The sequence below is a fragment of the Mytilus trossulus genome, chromosome 10 (genome assembly GCF_036588685.1).
Source record: "Mytilus trossulus isolate FHL-02 chromosome 10, PNRI_Mtr1.1.1.hap1, whole genome shotgun sequence".
NCBI lineage: Eukaryota > Metazoa > Mollusca > Bivalvia > Mytilida > Mytilidae > Mytilus > Mytilus trossulus.
In genome coordinates this window covers 52,864,312-52,885,099 of record NC_086382.1, presented here as the reverse complement: position 1 = coordinate 52,885,099, position 20,788 = coordinate 52,864,312, and the positions used below count along the sequence as shown (strand labels likewise).

The 20,788-nt window shown below is 30.8% G+C and overlaps 1 protein-coding gene across 1 annotated transcript; it reads right to left on the bottom strand.

The window, feature by feature from the left end:
* Positions 1–35: 35 nt before the first annotated feature.
* LOC134687610 (uncharacterized) lies at positions 36–20,591 on the bottom strand. Its single transcript, XM_063548044.1, has 7 exons — positions 20,500–20,591; positions 16,384–17,615; positions 13,858–14,358; positions 11,804–11,998; positions 11,173–11,246; positions 9,219–9,476; positions 36–3,754 (listed from the first exon to the last, which is right to left on the bottom strand). Exons 2-7 carry the CDS (start codon positions 17,561–17,563, stop codon positions 3,710–3,712), a joined length of 2,253 nt encoding a protein of 750 aa, XP_063404114.1. The 5' UTR covers positions 17,564–17,615; positions 20,500–20,591; the 3' UTR covers positions 36–3,709.
* Between the last annotated feature and the right edge of the window lie 197 nt (positions 20,592–20,788).

Below are 20,788 nucleotides of genomic sequence, written 5' to 3'. Positions count from 1 at the left end.
ATTTTATTTTAGTGATATAATCAAATAATTAAATAAACAGTACAGACTGTCTGAACTAGTTTGAATACAATTACATAAATTATGAACTTAAAGTTTTCTGCAAAATGTATTATTTATGTCCACACCTAAGTACTTGTTAATGGACGGAAGGTATCACATATTGAATATTGTTGTAATTAGTCTCAACCTCATATCTAAAGATTTCTACAAATGCTGACACTTATTTATGCAAAAATAATCCAAGCATTTTTGCTTAATAAAAAATTTGTATATTTTTTATTCATCAATGACAGAAAATCACATGGTTATTTTGAGAATGTTTTTTATGTAAGGCATTTAATACAGAAAAAGACACACAACTAATGTATTTGGTTTAAAACCATTCGTAGCATGGAAACTAAAAACTTTCCTGAAAGCTTTTTATCTATAAAGTTATTACTATGGTGTGAAAGTCAAAATGAAAAAAGTAAAAAAATTAACATATACAGTGCTACATATAAAACATATTCTGAACACATATTGATGATTGTAAAATCATATTAGTGAATAGAGACAAATTTAACTTCCTTAAAAGATCTAAACAAAAGTATTTTCAGTGCAATGAAAAGTTCAATGAAAAGAATGAAAATCAGTGATTATGGCCAATATACATAAAATGAAAACTACATCTGAATGAACATTCAAAAAATGGCAATACCTTTAAATTTGTTCTGTAATATTTAAAATCTCATACTTCAATTACATTCTGCATATTTACAAGGGAATGTTATAGACAATAAGCTGCCTTAACATCAACTAGATCAGAAAGGAGTATGTTCGATAAGGTCCTAAAATGGCCCCCTTTTTTAGCGTAAATTTCAAATTCAGATTTATCATCCAATATCACGATAAATTACAGCTAATACATTGACTAGCTAGGATATAAACCATTTTGTTGAAAATTTTACGTTTCTGCGTTTCTTTATGACGTCACAAGTTGTACTCATATTGATTTTTCATGAAAAAATCAATGAAAATGGGTAAATTGTAATAGATAATTGGACAGGAAACATAGAGCGCATGCGTCGACAACAAAGATCTTTTAAAATAATGTTTGTGTAGACATTTCACATGTCTTATTTGAATCTTAGGCTTGTAGACGCCTGCGCACTATGTTTCCTTGTCCTTCATTTGGTTGAAATCTAGCTGATTTTGTCAAATTTCAACAAAATCCCTTATTTTGACCTTTTTTGGATGTAAAAATCAACGTGTAAGAATTAAACTTTGACAAAAACAGTTCTGTTTAACTTTCTAACATGTCTTTAAGGCAACTTAAAACATTTATTGTCTTGTAACTATGAACTTTATAATTGGGGCCAAATATGGCCCTTACCGAACTTACTCCTTTGTTGTGTGAAAAAAAATATAAAATATATAAATACAAACTTTTACAATTAGAAACTTCATTCCTTTAAAATAAGGAAACTTTAACTATGTGGTTAAATAATCATACATTCATTTGTTAATTTTTACAGATCCTTAGGTTTAAATTCAAAACACTCATAATCTTGCATGTTCATTCTAATTTTCAAACATCAATTTTGTTCTATACATTTTGTTCTTTCTGATTTACTTGTCCTTATTTCATTCGTTGTAAACATAATCTCAAATCTTAAGAGCTAAATACATTAATATGGTGGTCTATTGTTGAAGGCTGAATGATTGTTCGAAATCTTGTTTTTTTTATTTCATTGGGTTGCTGTTTCATTAGAGTCCTTTGTTTACAATAAATTAACACTACAATCCTTACTATTTAACAAACTACACTTTATCTTACTAACTTACATATCAATAAAATGAAAATTATGCAAGAAATGGAGACTATAAATAGAGGTCCACCTCAGTGATTGAGCAAATACAAATCATTAGAAATAAAATTTTAAAATAAAACTTAACTGTATAAGTAGCACTTGAACATATCACAAATTATTCATAAACATGAAAACTGATAAGGCAAAACAATCAACTTCAATGCAAAAATATTTAGAACATGACAGAATGGTTAAGACTGAATAAAGGTATTCTTCAAGCAATTCTTTTTTCAAAGATGTATTAACACTTCTTTGATTAGAATGGATATAGTGTGAACCTACAAGACTGCAGACTTTGACAATTCATCATATTTTCCACATTTTGTATGAATGGTATGACCAACCTACACATAATTCCAAAGCACAATTTTTGTTTGTCAATTTCATGATTCTGCAGTGTGAAAGAAATACACTTTATCTCAATATGAAAATCATTTTTTTACAAATAAAAAGCATGCAAGTCTTATGATTCAAAATACCAATTGTTCAGGAGGAATAGTTTGTTATGAATAATCAAATATCAAAAAAGCTATAACAAATTATCTACCTTTAAATATAAGCAATAAAATATATTGTTGTTGTCCCTCATGTCAACAGTAAAAATATATATGTTGGTTAATATGGCAATAAGTTACTGGCACTGAGTAAAATTGGAATATGGATTTATTATATGGCATTGTTAATACTAAAACATCAAAATGAATAATTAAGACTGAAAATGTCCTTATTTGTGGTTGAAAAATTTATGAAAAGCAAACTAAACTAATCGAACAATTTTCTTGAAATTATATCCAAAAATTTGACACACCAAATAATGGCAATAAAAATTCACATTTTGGTTTGACAAATTATTGATTCCATAAAAAAAGTATCCACAAATAATTATCTCCCCTTTTATTTGTCTTATGGTAAGTTTTAATATAGTAAACGTGTTAATAGAAGACATTTTCCCTAGTATAAAGAATTTAACAACATTTCATTCTGACACAGGAGCATGGTACAAATCACAGTGTTTGTTCTTACTTATACATTCAGGTACAAAGGTACTTGACATTCTGAAAAAATTACCAATGTCAGTGGCACCTCTGTGTATACCTTTATATAGTAAGAGACCAGTCCTAAGGTTCAAATGTTAATCGGACAAAACATCACAGGACAAAAAGTCACAGGACCTTAAGTCACAAATTTGATAGTATAAAAATACACAAACACAAACAGTCACAAATAAGTTGTTGACAATTATTCCAGTGAGGAAGATCTTGAAATATTTTCTTTTTATTACATATATTCATTTTTAAGTTTGGGAAATTGTTCATAACCCTTGATGAATGAAATTTTATCAAATTTAAATCATGCTAAGGATATCTTTCTTGGCACCATGAAGCTATTTGAGTACCAAGACACTTTGACATTTTATTTCAAAACACGTATTTGATCGCTATTGATATTTATTGAATAAATTCTTATAACAAAGTTGCTTTATCATGTTTATACGTGCATATCATAGTTCATGAAAGAATCAAAACTGAATTGTGACTTTTTGTATATGCGAGTGACTTTCTTACCTAATGCGGTACAAATATACTCAGTTCTTTTTTAATAAATGAAATACAATATTGATTATCACAACAATATTTTAAGGATCACAGCTCTTATATATTTGTTCTATAAATGGCTTACTATAATATAATATGTACAATTTTATTGCCATTATCAAATTAAAATCTATAGTATCTTAAAGGGAGTTTCAGATTTTCTCCTCCAAGTCATAAATAATGTATAAACGCAGATACAAATATGGTACTGTTGTGGAGATCAGGTTTCAATATGAGCTATTAAATGTGTAATGTTCATAGTCATTAATCCACATCAAAATCTGTTTCATCTGACTCTAACACTGAATCCTGAAAAAAAATACAACAATTTAATCTCTTTGTTTATGATATAGAAGCAATTTCTGACCTATCATAAGTTTACCTTCATAGAAACAATATACCTGTTTTAAATTTCTACGTTCAAATTATCAAGTTCAACCAATGGTTAAAGTCTTGTAGTGAAACACAACCTTCAGAAGGCAACAACTACTACAGTATCTTGACTGTTAGTGTTGCTATCCACCAATTGCAACTCATTCAAAGTTTTGACCAAATTGCAATTTGTTTTATAAAATCAAATTGTTCAACTGGTCAGAATATTGAACAAATTGTTCAATCAAAATGTGAAAGTGCAAGGTGATAAAATAAAACATACTTACAATCCTATAAGACTTTAACTCCACTTTAATGATGTTATTACTAAATCAGTCTATCAATCTGTATAGTTATATTATAGCCATTACCATACTAAAGGTCAACTGTTTTATTTTGAATTGCTATAAAAATGTCCAAACTAAGCTTTTATATAGTTTTTCTTTCGAAAAGGATTTTATATTTATAAGAATCATTTATCATTTAAAATAATACATCATATACTCAGTAAAATACGTGTGAAATAACAATATGCTATTGATAAGTTTCCTTGGGGAGATAACCTAAAATACTATTCTTTTGAATAAAGACTTTTCGAAACCAAAAAAGATTATCTCCCCTTCCTACAAACATATTGCAATTTCACAAATATTTTTACTGAATATGAAATGTTTTTATTCACATAAAGTGTGATTCTTATGAATATAGAATACTTTTCGAAAGAAAAACTATATAAAAGCTTAGTTCACCTTTAGTATGGTAATGGATATAATATAACTATACAGATTGATAGACTGATTTAGTAATAACATCATTAGGCCACACCAATTTGATTCCTTGTTCGACGGACCCGCCCGCACCTATGTTTTTCAAAACAGATTTTTTTTATTTTTATTATATTCCCGCTTCCCGCATCCGGAAATGAAATCATGTCCATTTCCCGCACCGTTCTTTTGTATATATTATTATAAGATCTCAACATTTGTTTTTTTAAAATCACAGTCTAGCCTTTATATAACGATTTTAAACCTATCAGCACCCCACAACACTGTAAATATCTGCGATAATATGTTTCAGCATGAAACCAATTAATTCCAAGCGGGAGTGCTCCGATATAAATAGAAATACCAGTACAGAACAAAACGTTGGTTTCTTTCCCCCTAACTTATAATCCCTATAAAAAAAATGTTCGTTGTTAAAATAAAGTACAAAGAACTTCTGAAGGATTTGACTTCAACTGCAATTATAATGTAGGGCGACGGTCAAAAACAACTGCAGGTTTGTGCATCTGTCCTGGTTGATTTAGAGATCTGTTGTTCAGCAGTTATCGTTTGTTGATGTGGTTCATTGGTAGTTTCCTGTTTGGAAATGTAATTTAGATCGTTGGTTTTCCTGTTCGTTTTGTGTACAATACTAAGTTGTGGTCCCTTATAGCTTGCTGGTTGGTCTTGATCAAAGCACTGTGTAAAAGGCCGTACTTTGACCTATGTTTGTTATTATCAGGTTGGGACCAACCCTCCCTCAGACAAGGGCATTGAAGGGGTCATTTTACCATTTTTACTGTTCAATCTGTTGTAAAAACATGAGAAAAGAAAATAGAAATACTAAGGATTTGTACAGTGCTACTATACAAAACCTTTGACAACTTAAAATTTTTTACTCAAAAAGAGGAGAAATACATTATGTTTTAAACAAATTTTATAAAAGAGGGATGGGTCCACTTATTTTGAATAATATTAAACTGTTAAAGTAAATGTGTTAACATGGTTAAAGTCCAGGAATGTTACAAAATTGTTGGACATGCTTTGACCATTTAATACCAAATATTGTAGTTCTTTGGGAAAATATAAGACCTTTTGTACTTTAAGTGTTTTTACCAAAAAAATATATCTTATAACTTTAATATTTTGACCCCTCATAAAAGGGATATTCATAACAATAAGGGGTTGTTCTGAACCTGATTATGACTTGGATGGAGAATTGTCTTATTGTCAGTCACACATGCATAGACCAGATTTAATTATTCAATTATTCTTGTTGAACAGGGAAAAAATACTTCAAAAATTAAAGAAATGTCAAGGTACAACTAATAAATCAAGTTTCAATATAGTCAAAACCTACTATTTTATGTTTACAAAAAAAAATATAATCGCTCGCCTTTACTTTTTAAGCTTCGCCTCAAAAATTTGCAAATCAAATATTTTTTTATTAAAATTTTCAAATAGCTCGCTTGCCCAATTTTTGGAGTCCAAAAATCCGTAGAACAAGAAATTAAATTGGTGTGGCCTTAAAGTGGAGTTAAAGTCTTATAGGATTGTAAGTATGTTTTATTTTATCACCTTGCACTTTCACGACTTGACTGTGGTTTTCTACAGCAGTTGGTCCAAATTTCTGACCAGTTGAACAATTTGGTTTAATAAAACAAATTGCAATTTGGTGAAAATTTTGAATGAATTGCAATTGGTGGATAGCAACGCTTACAGTCAAGTCACTGTAATATAACTCCTGGTTTTCTGGAAATCTTAAATAAGTATACTATGGAGTAACCTCAATTTTTTATGCAAACTCATCGAAATGTAAATTTTGACTCAAAATGGTCCTTATATATTTTTCTTTCACTGTATAAAAATTCCTTTTTTGCAAATTTATTATTTAGTTAGTTTAGGCCAACAATGACATCAAAAGCACTATTTTGGTTCATGAAAAAGCTCCTTTTGGTTAGAAGATGAAATTTTATCTATTTGAAGTCATTTATCACAAATAGAGAGATCAACCTGTTACTTGCTTTGTTCCATTCATTTATTTTGAAGATTTATATCAAATTTAATTTACTGTTATGAATTAATTTTGTTCAAGATATGTACAGATTTCATGACACTTTATTTTATAATCTGCTTAAATTTTCAAGCATAAATATGTCAAATCAATAAATTTCTCTTTTAACATCTGACATCTTTGACAAGTTGAATGATTGATGATTGTCATGATTAAAATACCGACAACATCATTATTATGAAACACATTGAGTTTATTGCTTTGATGTTTATGAGTAACTTTGAATTTTTCCTTTAATCTGATATTTGACATTTCGTTTTTCACAATTTTAATTAAACACGAGTCAGTAATAAAGTCATTAAAGTACAAACCAAAAAAAAAGTAATGATTTTAGATAATCTTCAACAAACTCTAAATTCAGATTATATTACAAATTTTATAAAACAACCTGAAAATTGATATGTCTATCTCAATTTATCAAAAGTTCTAATGGAAAGAAGAAAAAGATATAGATAATAGCGGAATGATTTACGTAACAATGGCAATGCTCGGATTAGTGTCAAGGACTTTAATAACATCACTGCAAACTGTAAACATGATGCGGATATATGTCATGGAAAAGACATGACACAAAATAAAACATGCACAAAGGAATAACCTGTAGCTTAGTAACAATGCTTCCACTGTTAACATTGTATAATGGAACAAAAAAGGATGTCATCATGTCTACTGGCCATACAGTATAATTCTAATGCATCCATAGGTTCATTCCATCAATTATTTACCCTGTTTAACTTGTAATTGCCCATCAAAAGTTCATAGTTATTTTATTTAAAATACAATGAAGTAATATGTGTGCTAAGTTTAAAGTTGATTGGACTTCAACTTTATCAAAAACTACCTTCACAAAAACTTTAACCAAAAACTTTAACATCAAGCTTGACAAACAGACAGACAAACAAACATACGCACAGAACAAAAAAACATAACGATCAACCCTTAGTGGAATATAAAAATCTTAAGAAAGGTAATGAAAAAATTTACAGTTGGAAAAATCAAACTGACCATGTTTGTGCCATCTAGAATATACAAATGTATACTTTTTTAGACATTTTTTTTTTACATGCACCTCCACGGTTTCAGTACTTACACATCTTCGGATTTTAAATGTTTGGCTTTGAGTGTTCCTGATGAAGGTAAATCCAGAAAAGTGCTTCAAACGCAGAGAATTATTAAAGGTGTTGTTTTCAATTTTTTTAACTATTTTATCTTCATCAATGATACATTGAATAATACTGGGATGTTTTCATTTATCCATTCATTTGATGTGTTTGAGCTTTTGATTTTTGCATTTGCTTAGGAACTTTTGTTTTTGGCTGCATTGTACATGAGGTGCTCAGGCAAAATAAGTTGTTTGTTACTGTATTTAAATAAAGAATTTGGTGTGCTTGAGCTTTTGATTTAGGTATTTGCTGAGGGATTTTCCATTTAATATTTTCCTCGGAGTTCAATTTTTTGGTTATTTTACTTTTCATATGCTTTTTGGCTGCATTGTACATAAGGTTCTCAGGCAAAACAAGTTGTTTACTAGCTGTGTTTACTGTATTTAAAATATTAAATTGGATGTGTTTGAGCTTTTGATTTTGCTTTGCTTTATCAGGGACTTTTCTTTGTGTTTTGTATTTTCCTCGGTGTTCAGTTTTTTTTTGTTATTTTACTTTTCATATATATATATGCGTTTTTTTGCTGCAATGTACATAAGGTGCTCAGGCAAAATAAGTTGTTTTTACTTGTAGTGTTTACTGTATTTGAATAAAGAATTTATTACTATTATTATAACTATGGTTATCTATTTTATAGACAGATTAGAAGACAAATATACAGACAGAGTGATTACTATAGGGAACTGCAGACTACTTATAAGCCAGTTATTTCTTCATGGAAAATTTAAAATGTCATCTAAAAGCTTTCTGAATACTCAACAAAGCAATATTACTTTTTCTTTGAAATGTTTCAATTTACAAAATACAAAATTTGGGTGTGTAATTAAACAAGAATATGTGTCCATTGAACACCATGCACAACTCGCACTATCTTATGTCACAGTTCAGTAACCCTAAAATACTACATAAAACTTTAAATTGGCATGTAAACATTCAACAGATCACTTCATAACAAAGGTACATGTCTACTTAGTTACAATATGAATTGACTTCAAACAATTATAAATCAAACCCTAAACATACCTTAAACCTGATACAATACAGAGACTATCAGATGGACCAGAGACCAGAAAATATAATGCCCCTTTACTATTGAAAAAGGGAGATAACTAAAAAATCAATACTTCAATCAATATTCTGATAAGATATATATGCATATTATTTATACTAAAAGATAATGTGTGAATTGAATATAAGTTTTGCATTGAGTTTCCAGAAAAAAGTAGTGCAAGTGTATAGTATATTTTTAACCAATACACTCTTCAATGCTTGATACAAAATGTGCTTTGTCATTTATATTCTTTTCACCTTGTACATCAAAATTCGACATCAAGCTCATAATTGTAACTGTGCCACACCCTTCTATCTCACCCCTTTTATATTGATGATGGTATAACACTTACCCAGCCACCTTGATTCAATATCCAACTGGCAAAATGATCCTCTACATATTGTAAACAATTCTCTTTTAGCTGTGATGCCACTGCCCCACCAGCTCCTGCTAGCTGTGTGGCTTTCTTTGTTACATAGAATACCATGGCTAACTGCTGCCACCCAATATTGTCACCGACCAAATCCTGTACCGTGTCTTTGAATTTAGTATAGGTCACTTGCCTGGCAATATTAAGAGCTGCCTGTTGTGGTTCAACTGACAAAGAAAGCTGAAATTGAAATTTGTAGAGAGGTTACCATGAGAGAATTGTTGCTAATTACCACAGGAACAATTACAATGGAAAATGGTAATCTTATAATTTCTTTAATTTCGAAAAGAGATAAAATGCCAACAACTTGTAGTTGAATTGGAACTTTATCTATATAAACATCAGAAATTTAAAAATTTGTAAGGGTTCCACGGAACCCAGTGTCTCGCCTACTTTTGCTGTAAATCCCAGGCTCAAAAGAAATGAGGAAAAAATCTATAAAAATACTCCTCTTGATACTATCTTATGATTGTAAGAAGCTTCTGTCCAAATTTGGTAAAAATCTAGGATAGTTAACATGGTTAATGGATCTAATAAATGTTTTGAAAACTTTAACTGCAGACTGTATGTAATGTTAACTGGAAGAAAATCTAAGTCCATTTAAAAGTAAAATACAGAAAAATTTTCTTTTTACAAAATTTACTTCTGGATACTAAATTAAGATCATAAATAAGCTTCTATCAAAGTTTGGTACAAACCCAGGATATTTTAAGAAAGTTATTAAAATTTTAAAAACTTCAACCACAGAGTGAATGTAATGTTTCCCCACAGAAAAACTAAGTCCATTTAAAAGTAAAATACGAAAAAAATGGATTTATTTTTTTACAAAATTTACTTCTAGATACTATCTTATGATCATAAACAAGCTTCTTTCCAAGTTAGGTACAAACCCAGGATAGTTTAAGAAAGTTATTAAAATTCTAAAAACTTTAACCACAGAGTGAATGTTATGTTTCACAGCAGGAAAAACTAAGTCCATTTATAAGTAAAATACAGAAAAAATGGACTTTTATTTTTACAAAATTTACTTGTGGATACTATCTTATGATCATAAATAAGCTTCTGTCCAAGTTTGGTAGAAATCCAGTATAGTTTAAGAAAGTTATTAAAATTTCAAAAACTTTAACCAGAGTGAATATTTGTGGACGCCGCCGAGGATGACGACGGAATGTAGGATTGCTTAGTCTCGCTTTTTCGACTAAAGTCGAAGGCTCAACAAAAAAAGGAACAAATGGAAACTTCTCATTTTGAAGAGAATACCGTACATAAACTTTATGCCAGTTACAGTAATGAGGCACAATTTTTTGGGGAGGCTGTTATGTTCTACAAATGCCCCTGTACACCATTGAATCTATATGACAAAAGGTCCCTTGGTACTATGTGGTAATTTACAAAATTTGAACGTGAAAACTTAACATTCACAATGGAATATCCTTGATCAGACTGTTCCAGAGATTTACACACATATCAAATACAAATACATGACTTTGTAAATTTACTTCAAATATATTTAGGTAAATAGAAAGAAATAAACATGCAAGTTAAACAAGTGAAACTGCTAGCTACTGCTCACTGATGATACCCCCGCCGCAAGTGGATAATATTAATAGTGTAAAAATATGCAAGTGTTCGGTAAACAGGAAGTTGTCGAGTGATGAATCTGAAAACGCATCAAACGGTATAGCTGACTTATATAAATCCTGAAACCAAATTTCAGAAATCCTTGTATTGTAGTTCCTGAGAAAAATGCGACGAAAAATATTCATGGGACGGACGGACTGACTGACGGACTGATGAAAGACAGACAGAGGTAAAACAGTATACCCCCCTTTTTAAAGCGGGGGTATAAATATCAGAGATGATATGACATACTGACCGTCTCATTAACTGTGTCTCCGAAGTCTCTAAAACTGTCTCTTAACCTCCTCTGTAGCTCTGTTAGACCTTCACCTTAAACAAAATCATTTACTTATCAATTAAACATACAGACTTTGAATGGAGAATTGACTAATTGACACTCATACCACATCTTCAAATATCTATCTACTTGTTTCAAGCAAGCTTCTTAATTAACCTTTATCTAAGCTACCTTGTTCCAAGAGCTAGCAAAGTTGATTTAACATCTGAAGAAAAACTATCTAAGTTATTTTTAATTATTAAATGTTATACTGTCAATGACTGTTTCTCATTTGTTCACTCAATATTTTTATATGGAAAGTGTTAAAATAGCTAGCTGCATTTCATCAAAAGAATAAACTAGCTAAGTGCTATGATGATGGAAGTGTTTAACAATCTTGATAACAGTGCAATCTAGAAATTAAGTTTTTATATGGCTATCTAATTGGTTAATCCATGTGTAATACAAGTCAGTTTTGTTCATATTCAACATATCATTAACTAACAAAAATGCCACTGAGTATAATATAATAAAAGTATTTTGTTCCAGTAAAACCCATACTACTTATTACACATGTTTATCCTGTTCTATTTTATTATTTGAAACGTACCATCTCTCTCATCAGGGTTACTAACAGGAGATCCCACCTGACTAGCCCCTGATATATAGCTATCCCCCATTTCAGCAATACGCTGTGCCACCAAGCTTATCCAGGGGTCATCTTCTATATCAGATTCTTCTTGCAACTTTTCCTCTTTGGGTATGGATTGAGGAGGAGATCTGCCACCAGCTGCCACTGACATACCTAAATTATTTTTCTATATTTTAGCTACTAGTATGCCATGTTTATTTTTTTTATATTTCAAATAACATTTTGAAAAATAAACAACAAGTGAAACTGCGAGCTACTGCTTACTGATGATACCCCTGCCGCAAGTGGATAATATTAATAGTGTTGAAATATGCAAGTGTTCGGTAAACAGGAAGTTGTTGCGTGATGAATCTGAAAACACATCACAGGGTAACGCTGACTTATATAAATCCTGAAACCAAATTTCAGAAATCCTTGTATTGTAGTTCCTGAGAAAAGTGTGACAAAAATTTTCAACTTGGCTATCATGTGTAAAATCATACAAGTGTTCGGTAAACAGGAAGTTGTCAAGTGATCAATCTGAAAACACATCACACGTTATAGCTGACTTAGATAAACCCTGAAACCAAATTTCAGAAATCCTTGTATTGTAGTTCCTGAGAAAAATGAGACGAAAAATATTCATGGGATGGACAGACTGACTGACGGAAGGACAGACAGAGGTAAAACAGTATACCCCCCCCCCCCTTTTTTTAAAGCGGGGGTATAATTAGTGTTTACTGAAAAGGGATAATAACATTAGCCTCTTCTGAAGCCCACAAAACAGCCGAAAACATGTTCTTAAAAAAATTGAGAAAGGAAATGGGGAATGTACATGATGTATCAAAGAGACAACAACCCGACCATAGAAAATATAACACCAGAAGGTCACCAACAGCAGGGACTAAACTTGGGAATTCCAAGCTAGGAGCCCAGACCAGATATTTCATAATTAGTTTCTATATGTTGAACTGAAATTTAACTGAAAGTTTAGGGGCCCAGCTCAAAATCCAGGAGCCATGGGCGACTGGGCTCCCTTTAATTTTGTCCCTGATTACAGGTCTTCAATTTAACGAAAAATTCCAGCACCCAAAGGCGTCTTTCAGCTGGCCTCTTAACAAATATGTACTAGTTCAGTGATAATGAATGCCATACTAATTTCCAAATTGTACACAAGAAAATAGAATTAAAATAATACAAGACTAAAAGAGACCAGAGGCTCCTGACTTGGGACAGGCGCAAAAATGCGGTGGGGTTAAACATATTTATGAGATCTCAACCCTCCCCCTATACCTCTAGCCAATGTTGAAAAGTAAATGCAGAACAAAACGTACATTTAAAATTCAATTCAAGAGAAGTCTGAGTCTGATGTCAGAAGATGTAACCAAAGAAAATAAAGAAAATAACAATTATACATAAATAACAACAGACTAATATTAACTGACATGCCAGCTCCAGACTTCAATTAAACTGATTGAAAGATTATGATTTCATCATATGAATATCATACCATCATAACATATATGAGAAGAACATAACCCGTGTCATGCCAACAACTGGTTTTTGAATAAATGTGTTTAGTTCCGATGCAAAGACCCTATAAGTGAATCAATATTAACGCCAAAATATGCAATCTTTAATGACCTGACAACAGTATCGTAACTATATCCCTTCTTAATAAGTCTATTTAAAGGTTTTGTTAGTTAAATTTATTCTTATTCCTTAAACCAGACTGTCACCATTCCAATTCAATTATCAGTTCTTGAGACTGATTTTGAGCCGAATTTTTAGAAAGGAAAATAATTAAACTTTTGAAGAAAGAAATGTTTTTTGCTACAAATAAACAAGAACACAAATTATACTATATCATGTCTATAGGAAAATGTTCCCTATTGCCTTTTTCGTCTCATAAACCCAACATTATATTTGAAAAAAAATATCACTCAATTACTTCCTCCAGATTAAATAGTAGGTTCACACTAGTACTTTTAAAAACATATCTTTTTAAACAAAAATCTAATAAGAAAACCAACCTGAGCCATCTACTTCTACATCGTTTGGTTCTAAGCTAGACCTATGTACATCTGACTCTACAATCACATCACCATTCTTTGTTCTGATTGTCCGCTCTTTCTCATCAATACTATAGTTAATGTTAAATGATTGATTCTGTGGAAGCCTGACATCTTCTTCCCTCGATACTTGACGGAAGGTGAAACCATGTGGTATGGTGTTTGGAACCGGATCATGGCCATTTGTTATCATTGGCACGGTGGGTTGGACTGGTTCAGATCGTGACTTTTCATGAATAGGACCCATCTTTGGAAGACCTTGTGCATCTTGCTGCCTGTCATGTGATCTGGGGGATGTTATGGCTTTGGTTGTTTGACGATATTTTCCTTTGTTTGTCTGAGTTGTGGTTTCTGTAAGGTGGAGATTAAGGTCATGTGACCCACTTGGTAATGATAAGATTCTGTCGTAAGAAACAGTTGTTTTACCACCAGTTGGTTCTTGTATGATTGCTGACTGTGATGCTAAAAATAGAATTTAAATTCAATCAAAAGAATGAATAGCAACAAAAGATAATGATAAAAGCAGAAGTATGCTAAAATGATAATGTTCATAAACATGCAGGTGAAAGTAGGATTTAGGGACCTACATGTATCTATTTAGCCTGTCAACTGTCACTATTTGCAGGGGATTTCCCCCATGGAATCTCCCAAATTGAAATTTTTAAAGAGCAATTATGTCCACAATTTTAACAAAACAATTCATTTTACAATGAATTGAGGCTTATAAAAGTATGAAGAAGCCAAAAACAACATTACACTGTATTTGAAGGCCCCTTGAAGGTTTTTTAGGAGTATGGCAGCCATCTTGCATGCAAAACCCCCATGGGCATTTTGAAAACTTGGCAGGTATGTTTAGGACATGTACATTTGTATAATTGTCATCTTCTTCAGGATTTTATCATTTCTAACACATGAAGATTGTGCAAAGGTGCAAATGATTTTTGCAAAAAATAAAAGTTTGACAAACCATAAGTAATTCTTTGTTTGATTTTTAAATCACCTGGCCTCATATATACATGTACATGTTGTAGTCAAGTGTTTATATAATTACAATTCCATTGACTTACATGTAAGTACAATGGGAGATAACTCTATTTGGATTACCAGTGCACCTTTGAAATTATGTCATCATTTGCAGAAAAATACTATTCCATAAAATCTGTTTTTCTAAGTTTAATATGAACAAATCAATTATATAAAGAAGCTTATAATTACTTGAACATGATGAATGAAACCAAGCACAAGTATTTTCCAAGGGACAGAAGACTTGAGGAAAATGAAGGTTTACCAATATATTATCATGATTATCATCCAACTTCATTTATTCATTGTGAAATATGCAAACCCTTTATCATTTGTGTAACAGACTACACAAAATTTAAAGATTAATAATATAAATTGATCTTCAATGTAGCATTTTTTTTAAAAGAAAAAACAATATGTTCAGATTAAAAAAAAAATTGAAATATATATATCTTGACCTGTAAAATCATGAAAATGTTGAAAATAGTTGTGCATGAAATGAAATTGAGAATGGAAATGGGGAATGTATCAAAGAGACAACAACTAGACCATAGAGCAGACAACAGCCGAAGGCCACATGTTTCATGTGTTACACATAATATTAATAATGACATAATAGATTTGCATTAAGTCAGTCAGGGGTACTACTTATTCAAGTAATTTTTATTCACTTGAAGAAGTAAAAAAATATATATATAACATACATTATAGGTAAATTTGTAGGATACTTATACAAGTGAATTTTATTTACTTGTGTTGGTAAAAAAAATATTGGCTGAGTTATGTCCCTTAGACATTCAGATTTTTTTTACTTGTGAAAGTAAAAAAGTCATCCTATCTTCTTTTCTTAAATTCTTTGAATTTCTTTGCTCTAATAGAATTTCAAATTATCTGCTCTTTGCAGATGTCTTTGCTAATCAAGTAAAATTTTTGAGAAAATCAAGGGGAGATTATCATGATTATTCTTAGACTTTGAAGGACAAAATTACTTTTTTCATACATTATTTAATTATTTACTTTTAAATATATGTATAATTTGTTTACTTCTTCAAGTAAATAAAATTCACTTGTACAAGTAGTACCCCTGACTGTAAGTATTGTCTCAAAAAATTGTTATTGTTCCAAGCTTAAGCAACGTATGAAAATACAAATTTGTGTTAAAAAATATCTCCAAGGTGTCAGTTTTACCAACAAAAAAATACAATTAGAATGATTTAAATGATGCTGTATTGTTGACTTATGATAAATCTCAGTTTTAAGTTTTTTGGTGAAACCTACTCCTGAATATCAAATGTTTATCTCATAATCTATAAATAGTGAATACACCGCAGGTTCTTCCCTTGTTCTTCATGTTCTTTATCAATATAAATATCATCAGTTTTAATTCACAGACTAGCTTTATAGCTTAATAAAAAAGAAGATTCAATAGACTTTCTAAAATTTCTAAATAATTTTCTTACTCACATTTAATTGAAGCTTTAGATGATTTATTTTTCTTCCCTTTTTTGGAGGTCATTCTCCTAATGGCATTAAAGAATCCTTTCTCTGATGAACCACTCAGATCTGTACTTTCTTTAACTTTTCTATGTTTATCTAAGTGTTGACTTTGAGATTTCTCAAAGTCTGTTATATCTGTTGATTCCCAGGTTTCATCGGTTCTCAAAAGTATATCTTTATTTTCACCACAATGATGTTGTTCAACATGACCCTTTCTGTGGGTATGTTTTTCTTTTAAAATATCAACATCGTCATTGTGTTTGTCTGTGCGTTTCTTTGACCTAGCTTTTCTTTTCTTTGGTTTCTTTGAAACTTTGGGAGAACCATTGCCATTATTGTCCTGTTTTTCTCTATCACGACTTACTGCCCTTGCTATTCTCTCCTGTATTCGTTTAATAACAGATTTCTTTTTACGATCAGGGGACATTACTGATCCAGATTCAGTATCTTCAGATGACAAGGATCCAGATTTGAATCTTCTTCGTTCTTTTACAACTGGTTCAGCAGGTTTAACATCAACAGATTTGGACTGTCGAGGACTTGGAGATTTTGAGTGACTGCTGATAGATGGAGAAACTTCATCATCATTAGTCCTATATTTTACTCTATTGTTACTGTGAATTACTACATCATTGGGACTCAGTAATGGAGTCACTGGAATGTTATTTGGACGTTTTACAGAGAGTTGAATACTACTTGGCAGACTTCTTGATCGACCATCGTTTTCTTCAACACCATCTATATAGGGAATGTCATCAATTCCATCAACTGAGGCATAAGCTCCTGGCATTTCATCTCCAGAAAAATTTTCACCTTTCATTATATATTCATCATCAAATCTTTCTGTCCTGTCATATTCATCTTCCACAACAACTTTTTGATAGTGTTGACTTAGTATAGGTGATTGTTTACTGTCATTTCGAAGCTGTCTTTTGAGAAATTCATTCAGAATTTTTTCAGCTTCTTTTCTCACATCATGAGTACTCTGAATTGGTGATTGGCCACTATATTTCTTCAATAATTTTTGCCGCTTTATATGTTGCTCTAGAAGTTCTTGGGCTTCACGGTAAGATGGGCTTTTTTTCAGTCCAGAGACTGGTTGGACCTTTCTAGGGGACCTTTTTTGTCCAGCTGATGCCTCCGCCATTATTCTGTATGACTAAATATGTGTTAGTATTTCTTTACATGTTCAGAGTGACCTGCAAAGATAAAAGACTATTTTGATCTTGCCTTGAGTAACCTACTCTGTTAAATGCATTGTTTTATTTCCAATATTGAAATGTTCTATGTTATGTATGTTGTACACTTGGAATATGATATTTATCATGTGCTTTGTCCAATATAGTATTTGAACTTGAATATGAATTCGAATTTTGTTACTGTGAGTACGGACTACAGTTAGATCAAGATCTGTACTTTATCTCTTTGTGTTTGTGTTTGGGTTTTGGCACACACTTTTAATAGATCTGATGAGCAATGTCCTGTCAACTGATGTTTATAGTTTGATCTCATGTTGTACGTTTGAACCATTTGTCCTTAATGTTGGTAAGGGTGAGGTATTGGCACTGGTCAGCAAAATTGTTTAACCCTGTCAAATTCTGTATGTGCTTGTTCCAAATCAAGAGCCTGCAATTCAGTGGTTGTCTTTTGATACTGTATACATATGTATCATATTCATTATTTCGTTTGAATTGTTTTACACTATCAATCATATAAAATATGAAAAAAAACAATAATATATATATATCTAACTTAACATGCTTAACATTGTTAATGTTTGTGTCATTTTGGTCTTTTGTGGATAGTTGTCTCATTGGCAATCATACCACATCTTCTTTTTTATATTAAATCTAATCTTGCTCATTAGCATTTGATTAAATTATTTATTCAAAGACAAAAGTTACATTTCTGTTTTTGATATAAAAACAAATTGCTTTCAAATTGGAATTCTTAAACATGTTCAATTCTTATAATATATTGCATTATAATACACTATTTAAAATTTTAAAACTGGTTTCTTTGCAATTATTATAAATGCAAAAAAGTAAGTGTGCAAGAATAAGGTAATTTTCTAATATAATTACTAGAACTACTGGTAAATATAATATATAATGTAACTTATTATGCATCTACAGTTTAATATTAAGAAATAAAGCATCATTTCATTATTAATCAGAATCAAATATTAATTTTTCTATTTTTATAAGGATTTGAATTATTTAGACCTTATTGATTGGTATAACAAAGTTTTTTGTTGTTTTTTAATTGGTTATTTTAGCTGTACAAATGTACAATTGAGGAGATTAAAGATTGAAATACTTTTTATAAGGGTATCAGCCTATCAGGTCAGTTTGAGCCCAATACACTTTCGTACCCTACACGTTAGCACCTCGCACATTCGCACCCGAAGTCCTTTCGCACTCTACACGTTTGTGCCCAATTTTAATTCAAACTCCAGTTGAATAATTGAAAAATCATGATTGTTCTTTTAAATTGCTTTGGTGTAAATACTGAATGTATTTATAGCTTGGTATGAGTAAAACATTGAAGATTTTAAATGAAAACACAAAAGATAATTGTTTTAACAGCTTGGTCCCTTTGATCTAAAACAATGAAACAATAAAATATAGAAAAACACTATTGTAACCAAAACATGATAAAATTTATTCAGACCACCAAAAAAAAATGTACTCAGAATCTTGTTTCATTTTGAAACAAGTCATTGAAACAAAGTAATAGCAATACACTAACCACATGATTAAGAGTTATTCAACACAAAATAATACGTTGACAGAATCCCACTTTATTTAGAAAGGATTATTAATTGCTTTAACAATACACTAGATCCAAAACATGATCAAGATTTATTCAACATAAAAAAAATGCTGTCTCACTTTATTTTGAGACATTGAAAACAATTATACTTATAAGAATACACTTTCCAAAACTTGATTACAAAGTAATTAAACACAAAACGAATTAAAATTGGGCGTGAACATGTAGGGAGCGAAAGTGAAAGGGGGTGAACATGAGTGGGTGCGAACGTGAATGGGCGCGAACGGACCCAGATTCTTTTATAAGTGGGATTACATGTTCTAGACAAATCCTTTTTGAAATGCAAGACTTAATTCATCACCATTATACTCTTTTTCATAAGTGGGGGCAAGATGGCATGATTAAATTAGTCAGAATTCGTGGGGAGAGTTGACAGACCTTATAATCTTTTCTGAATTTCTCCCTAATTCATAAGTGACGTCAGTTGGCAATACTAAATTTATCAGGTTCAACCTCTTTTCATAAGAGGGTAGAGTTGGTAAACAGAATTTATAAGTACAGTATATATACCCTTTTTTCCTGATTACAACAAGGATTTGTATATACATGTAGTAAGTTAGTCCGAGATTACTCTGCCGTTCAACAGACCCAGCTTGTCTGGTAAAACAGCCTTTGGATGTCAAAGTAATCTCAACTAATAGTAAGTATTACTATACAAATCCTTAAATACATTGTTTGTTATAATTATCATATGATTTGTTAAGGAGAACACTAATGTAATATTAGTGTCGAGGCTTAATTCTAATATTGTATACAGAAAACAATACTACATGTATAACAACCATACAGGTTGAGGTTTACTTCATTATATGATCTTATATCAGATCTGCTAAGGCGACGTCTCACCCTGACGTCAACCATAGATACATAGCAGAAAAAATGTGAGGTCTTGACTCCCGCGGTATTCATGACAATTAGTTACATGTATTTATTATCTAATAAAGAATTTGAATCTGATTACAACAAAGAAAATGCAAGAAAAGCAATTAATGATAGGAAAGATTGCTTTTCTATGAAGCACGAGTTGATCAAAGTAAAAAGTGTGAAATGTCAAAACACTCAGGAGAGCACAGAAGCAAGAGGGTTAAACAAATTCAAGAATCTTGAAAATATAATTTATTTTCCTATTGATTCAATGATTGTGTTGTTTTAATCTTCATATTTCCCTTCCCAGGTTGAGTGTACTGTGTACATTATAAATATCAAGACAACACACTTATCAAGAAATCAATAAATAAATATGGTTACTATTCGATTTGTTGGCGGGATAGAAGTTAACATATTCATTGAAGATCTTTTCTGTTTCTAGAGTGCTGCGAAATCTTCATACTGGATTTTCTATTTTTTTAGTGAATAAGGTTTAGAAAACGAAAGTGAATATTGCTGAGCAGATGAGGAACTATTTCGTTACTTTGAATGATTAATTAAAATTTTAGAAGTATAATATTAATATATTTTGACAAACAAAATGTTAAAAATGTTTTTGTATGGACATAGCAAAAATGAATTATATATTTCGTTTTGTTTTAAAATCTAG